At 32.5% G+C, this 8,621-nt stretch overlaps 1 protein-coding gene across 1 annotated transcript; it reads right to left on the reverse strand.

Annotated features, from left to right (window-relative positions):
- Positions 1-346: 346 nt before the first annotated feature.
- foxg1a (forkhead box G1a) lies at positions 347-2,259 on the reverse strand. Its single transcript, XM_061986831.1, has one exon. The coding sequence runs from the start codon at positions 1,983-1,985 to the stop codon at positions 771-773; it is 1,215 nt and encodes a 404-aa protein (XP_061842815.1). The 5' UTR covers positions 1,986-2,259; the 3' UTR covers positions 347-770.
- Positions 2,260-8,621: the final 6,362 nt, after the last annotated feature.

Genomic DNA, 8,621 nt, shown 5'->3' on the forward strand with positions numbered 1-8,621 from the left:
AAAAACTATTTGTTATTGTTTTCATTTGATGACGTCATCAGGACCTGCTTTTGTTTTGACGCATTTTTTGTGTGTTTAACAACATCAACACACACACACACAAACACACACACACACACTCACACACACACACGCACGGCGGCGCGCCGGAAGCAGAAAGTACACGCTAACCTACCAACGAGCACGCGCGTCTGTTTGTTTGTTTGTTTGTTTGTTTGTTTGTTTATTTGCCCCCCCGCCGCGCGTGCGCGTGAAGAAAGACAGAAGAGCGTTGTTGTTGTTTACAAGTGCGCTAGCTTTATTTCCCTAACACGTCAACACTTTGTTTGAAAAAACACACGAAGAAGAAGGAGGAGGAGGAGGAGGACACGTGACGCCGTGAATATTGTTTTTTTTTTGGATGACGACATAAAAGCCAAAGAACAAGTTTACAGTTGGAACAAGGAGAGAAAAAAAAAAAAGAGTCCAACAGGAGGGGACGTCCGTGCGCGTGTCACGCGCGCGCCCCAATCTCCTAATAATGGTGGAAATAATACTGACTGCGGTGACACGCGCGCGCACGCGCACACAAGACGTCATAATAATAATAATAATAATAATTAACAATAATATTAAAAATAGCTGGAAACTTCCCGGATGTTTTTATATTCTTCTGTTGTTGTTGTTTTTTGTTTTTTTTTTACACGGAAAATGTTCAACTTACAGTCAGAACTCGTGGAGTTCGGCGAGGTTCGTGCAGGTTCGGCAAAGTTCGGGGAGGAGTGGGGGGGTTAGTGTATGAGCGGGTTGGGGGCGGCGGCGGCCTGGTTCTGGTGCGTGAAATAGTCAGAGAGGCCGGCGGAGAGTCCGGAGGAGAAGGCCGGCAGCGAGGCGCTCATGGGCGGCCGGAGGGAGTCACAGGTGACGGCCTGCGGGGACGCGGCGCTCGCGGCCCGCCCGCCCGGCGCCGAGTTGCCGGTCTGCGCGCCCACGGTCGGGTGCGGCATGTGCGGGAAGAAGTAGCTGCTCTGGCCGGCCAGCAGGTTGACCGCCGAGCACGGGTTGAGGGAGTAGGTGGTCCCCGAGCAGGGCACCGAGAGGCCGCACGGCACCGCCGAGGCCGCCAGCGCCGCCGCCGTCAGGTGGTGCGTGGCGTACGGCAGCTCGCCGCCCACCAGCCGCTCCACGCTCAGCCCGCCGGGCGGCGCGAACGACGCGTGGTTGCCGTGTCCCAGCACGGCGCCGTACGACATGGCGTGGTGGCCCGGGTAGGCCGGCGCCGCGCCGCCGTAGCCCATGGCGGGCCGCGGGTGGTGCAGCGACAGGAAGGGCGAGACGGGCCAGTAGAGCGAGCCGGCGCGCTCCATGAAGGTGAGGCCGGAGGTCAGGCGGGCGCCGCGCTTGAAGGCCAGCTTGGCCCGCGAGGTGGTGGAGCGCCGGCGGAGCTTGCCGGTGGTGCCGCCGATGAAGACGTCGTCGCTGCTCGGGTCCAGCATCCAGTAGTTGCCCTTGCCCGGGTCGTCGTAGTGCCGCGGCACCTTGACGAAGCACTTGTTGAGGCTCAGATTGTGGCGGATGGAGTTCTGCCAGCCCTGCTTGTTCTCGCGGTAGTACGGGAAGTTCTTCATGATGAACTCGTAGATGCCGTTCAGCGTCAGCCGCTTCTCGGGACTCTGGCGGATGGCCATCATGATGAGCGCGTTGTAGGAGAAGGGCGGCTTCTCGAACTTGCCCGTCTTCTTGTCGCCCTCCTTGGACGCCGGCTCCGGCTCCTTGCCGCCCTCCTTCTTGTCTTCCGCCGCCGCCTCGCTCTTCATGCTCTCCGCCTTGGCGTCCTGCGCCCCGCCGGGGGGCTTGTCGGCGTCCGCCCGCTGCGGGTGCTGGTTCTGCGGGTTATTGTCGCCCTGCACGGCCTCCGGCACCAGACTGTGGATGCTGAAGGACGCCTTCGGGGGGATCATTTTCAGCTCCTTGCGCTGCTCCATGTCCAACATCGCCGAACTCATCCGGTACTGAAAGCCCCCTGCGCCGAGAGCGGGACGAGGGGGGGAAAAAGGAGGAAAGGAAAAGGACGCGAGGAAAGGAAGGAAGGGGGGATTTGGAGGAGGAAGGAAAGTGAAGATCAACACAAAAAAAAAAAACTATTTCATGTTCGCTTTGGAGACACAAAAAAAAGGGAAACACACACACACACACACACATGCGCGTTCACGCGCACGCACGCGTGAACGCGCACGTCCAATAGGAGCCAGATCGCAGCAATTAATTAAGCCAGGCGCTCATTGGCTCGACCTTCCGCCTCCTCAGCCAATCAGCGGACGAGGGCGGGCTCGTCCCCAGTCACGTGATCGCCGGTGCTGACCCACAAGGAGCCAAATGTTTTTATTATTCATATCAATAACTTGCCGGGGGGGCGGGGCTGACACGCGTGGATCGACGTTGCCCATGACAACCGTCCACCTATGAGGGCCTCGGCGACATAGCGGAAGTGGGGCCCTCGGTCACGTGATGATGATGAGAGCGCGGGGGCACCTTTGACCTCCCCTTTGTTGCCACCTTTTTTGACGTGTCACCCTTTCCACTTCCGGTGACCACGTGACCCGGGCGTGGAGCGCTGCACAGTTCCAGAAGGTGTCCGAAAGTTCCACGAGACTTTTCCTGAAGACCACAGTTGGCTTTAAAGAAGAAGAAGAAGAAGAAGAAGAACGGTGCGAAGGCGCCGCCCAGCGGGAAGAAAAGGAACAGCAGCAGCTCGACTTTTGTCATCAGGAACATTAAACATTATACACTTTCAACATAATAAACATTCAACAGTATAACATCAAACATTATCAACATTAAACATAATAAACCTTAAACATTCAACATTGTAACATTAAACATAATAAACATTAAACATGGTGAACATTCAGCATTATAACATCAAACATTATCAACATTAAACATAATTAACCTTAAACAGTCAACATGACATCAAACATTACCACATTAAACATAATGAACCTTAAACATTCAACATTGTAACATCAAACATGATCAACATTAAACATAATAAACATTAAACATGGTAAACATTCAGCATTATAACATCAAACATGATCAACATTAAACATAATGAACCTTAAAAATTCGACATTATAACATCAAACATTATCAACATTAAACATAACATAATACACATTCAACATTATAACATCAAACATGATCAACATTAAACATAATAAACCTTAAACATTCAACAATATAACATCAAATATTATCAACGTTAAACATAATTAACATTATAACATCAAACATTATCAACATAAACATTATACACATTCAACATTATAACATCAAACATGATCAACATTAAACATTAAACAAATTCAACATTATGACATCAAACATTATCAACATTAAACATAATTAACCTTAAACAATCAACAAAACATCAGAAATTATCACATTAAACATAATAAAAATTATACACATTCAACATTATAACATCAAACATTATCAACATTAAACATAATCAACATTAAACATAAACATTCAACATTATAACATCAAACATAATCAACATTAAAATAATTAACCTTAAACATTCAACATTATAACATCAAACATAATCAACATTAAACATAATAAACATTAAACATTACAAACATTCAACATTATAACATCGAACATTATCAACATTCAACATTATAAAATCAAACATCATCAACATCAAACATAATAAACATTACACATTATAAACATTCAACATTACAACATAAAATATTATCGACATTAAACATAATTAACTTTAAACATTCAACATTATGACATCAAACATGATCAACATTAAACATAATAAACCTTAAACATTCAACAATATAACATCAAATATTATCAACATTAAACATAATAAACATTATAACATTAAACATTATCAACATTAACATAAACATTATACACATTCAACATTATAACATCAAACATGATCAACATTAAACATAATGAACCTTAAAAATTCGACATTATAACATCAAACATTATCAACATTAAACATAATAAACATTATACACATTCAACATTATAACATCAAACATTATCAACATTAAACATAATAAACCTTAAACATTCAACAATATAACATCAAATATTATCAACGTTAAACATAATAAACATAACATCAAACAGTATCAACATTAACATAAACATTATACACATTCAACATTATAACATCAAACATGATCAACATTAAACATAATAAACATTAAACATTATAAACATTCAACATTATAACATCAAACATTATCAACATTAAACATAATTATCCTTAAACAATCAACATAACATCAAACATTATCACATTAAACATAATAAAAATTATACACATTCAAACTTTATAACATCAAACATTATCAACATTAAACATAATAAACATTAAACATTATAAACATTCAACATTATAACATCAAACATAATCAACATTAAAATAATTAACCTTAAACATTCAACATTGTAACATCAAACATGATCAACATTAAACATAATAAACATTAAACATTACAAACATTCAACATTATAACATCAACATTATCAACATTCAACATGCAACATTATAAAATCAAACATCATCAACATTAAACATAATAAACATTACACATTATAAACATTCAACATTAAAACATAAAATATTATCAACATTAAACATAATTCACCTTAAACATTAAACATTATAAAATCAAACATTATCATATTAAACATAATAAACATTAAACATGATAAACATGCTACACATTCAACATTATAACATCAAACACTATCAACATTAAACATAATAAACATTAAACATTATAAACATTCAACATTATGAAATCAAACATGATCAAACATTATCAACATTAAACATAATAAACATTAAACATTATAAACATTCAACATTAAAACATAAAATATTATCAACATTAAACAAAATTAACCTTAAGCAGTCAACATTATAACATCTAACATTATCAACATAACATCAAACATTATCAACATTAAACATCATAAACATGCTACACATTCAACATTATAACATCAAACACTATCAACATTAAACATAATAAACATTAAACATTATAAACATTCAACATTATGAAATCAAACATTATCAAACATTATCAACATTAAACATAATAAACATTAAACATGGTAAACATTCAGCATTATAACATCAAACATGATCAACATTAAACATAATAAACCTTAAAAATTCAACATTATAACATCAAACACTATCAACATTAAACATAATAAACATTATACACATTCAACATTATAACATCAAACATTATCAACATTAAACATAATAAACCTTAAACATTCAACAATATAACATCAAATATTATCAACGTTAAACATAATAAACATTATAACATCAAACATTATCAACATTAACATAAACATTATACACATTCAACATTATAACATCAAACATGATCAACATTAAACATAATAAACATTAAACATTATAAACATTCAACATTATGACATCAAACATTATCAACATTAAACATAATTAACCTTAAACAATCAACATAACATCAAACATTATCACATTAAACATAATACAAATTATACACATTCAACATTATAACATCAAACATGATCAACATTAAACATAATAAACATTAAACATAGACATTCAACATTATAACATCAAACATAATCAACATTAAAATAATTAACCTGAAACATTCAACATTATAACATCAAACATTATCAACATTAAACATAATAAACATTAAACATTACAAACATTCAACATTATAACATCAAACATTATCAACATTCAACATGCAACATTATAAAATCAAACATCATCAACATTAAACATAATAAACATTATAACATCAAACATTTTCAACATTAACATAAACATTATACACATTCAACATTATAACATCAAACATGATCAACATTAAACATAATAAACATTAACCATTATAAACATTCAACATTATAATATCAAACATTATCAACATTAAACATAATAAACATTAAACATAAACATTCAACATTATAACATCAAACATAATCAACATTAAAATAATTAACCTTAAACATTCAACATTATAACATCAAACATTATCAACATTAAACATAATAAACATTAAACATTACAAACATTCAACATTATAACATCAAACATTATCAACATTCAACATGCAACATTATAAAATCAAACATCATCAACATTAAACATAATAAACATAACATCAAACATTATCAACATTAACATAAACATTATACACATTCAACATTATAACATCAAACATGATCAACATTAAACAAAATAAACATTAAACACTATAAACATTCAACATTATCACATCAAACATGATCAACATTAAACATAATTAACCTTAAACAATCAACATAACATCAAACATTATCACATTAAACATAATAAAAATTATACACATTCAACCTTATAACATCAAACATTATCAACATTAAACATAATCAACATTAAACATAATCAACATTAAACATAAATATTCAACATTATAACATCAAACATAATCAACATTAAAATGATTAACCTTAAACATTCAACATTATAACATCAAACATTATCAACATTAAACATAACATTAAACATTACAAACATTCAACATTATAACATCAAACATTATCAACATTCAACATGCAACATTATAAAATCAAACATCATCAACATTAAACATTATAAACATTCAACATTAAAACATAAAATATTATCAACATTAAACATAATTAACCTTAAACATTCAACATTATCAACATTAAACATAATAAACATTAAACATTACAAACATTCAACATTATAACATCAAACATTATCAACATTCAACATGCAACATTATAAAATCAAACATCATCAACATTAAACATTATAAACATTCAACATTAAAACATAAAATATTATCAACATTAAACATAATTAACCTTAAACATTCAACATTATAAAATCAAACATTATCAACATTAAACATAATAAATATTAAACATGATAAACATTCAACATTATAACATCAAACATTATCAAAATTAAACATAATAAACAGTAAACATTATAAACATTCAACATTAAAACATAAAATATTATCAACATTAAACATAATTAACCTTAAACATTCGACATTACAACATCTAACATTATCAACATTATAACATCAAACATTATCAACATTAAACATAATAAATATTAAACATGATAAACATTCAACATTATAACATCAAACATTATCAACATTAAACATAATAAACATTATACACATTCAACATTATAAACATTCAACATGATAAACCTTCAACATAGTAAATATTAAACATGATGAAACATTTAACAATTTTACACATCAAACATTATTTACATTAACATTATAAACATTGGACATTATAAACATTCAACATAATAAAAATCAAACATTATAAAGCTTTAACATTATAAACGAAATAAACATTAAACATTGTACACATCACACATAATTAACATGAAATGCTATGAACATTAAACATTATAAAGCTTCAACACTATAAACACTAAACACAATAAATATTAAAGATGATCAATTTTCAACATAATAAACATTAAACATTTTACACAACAAACATTAATAACATTAAACATTATACACATTAAAGATGATAAACCTTCACACAATAAACATTAAACGTTTTAAACATTCAACATAACAAAAATCAAACATTATAAAGCTTTGACATTATAAACAATAAACATTATGCACATCAAATATAATTAACATAAAAAACATAAATAACATTAAACATTATAAGCCTTCAACGTAATAAAAATCTAATATTATGAACCTTTAACACATCAATTATTTATAAACATTAAACAATATACACATTCAACATTATAAACATTCACATAATAAAAATTAAACATTACAAACATTCAACATTATAAATATTCAACATTATACACATCAAAAATTATAAACATTAAACAATATTAACATTATGAAGATTTACCATTATAAACATTAAACATTATAAACGTTCAACCTAATAAACATTAAACATTTTACACATCAAACATTATTAACATTGAACATTATAAACATTAGAGATGACGAACCTTAACATAATAAACATTAAACATTATAAACCTTCGACATAATAAAAATCTAATTTTATAAAGCTTCAACATTATAAACATTAAACATTATAAACCCTTAACATAATACAAATCTAACATTTTAAAGCTTCAACATTATAAACATTAAAAATGATAAACCTTTAACATAATAAACATGAAACATTACAAACATTCAACATTATACACATCAAACATTATTAACATTAAACATAAACATTAAATATGATCAACTTTCACATAATAAACATCAAATATTATAAACCTCCAACATAATAAAAATCCGACATTAAAAAGCTTCAACATTATAAAGAATAAACATTATAAACATTCAACATTATGCACATCAAACATAATTAACATTAAACATTAAAACCTTCAACATAATAAAAATCAAATATTATGAAGCTTTAACATTATAAACATAAACATTATATACATCAAATATTATAAACAATAAACAATATAAACATTAAACATTATGAAGTTTCACCATTATAAACATTAAACATAATAAACT

This window comes from Nerophis lumbriciformis, linkage group LG26, assembly GCF_033978685.3.
Source record: "Nerophis lumbriciformis linkage group LG26, RoL_Nlum_v2.1, whole genome shotgun sequence".
NCBI classification, from domain to species: domain Eukaryota; kingdom Metazoa; phylum Chordata; class Actinopteri; order Syngnathiformes; family Syngnathidae; genus Nerophis; species Nerophis lumbriciformis.

Bases quoted from the DNA above. Each gene is read 5' to 3' on its own strand.
- foxg1a (XM_061986831.1), bottom strand. From the start codon at position 1,985: ATGAGTTCGGCGATGTTGGACATGGAGCAGCGCAAGGAGCTGAAAATG.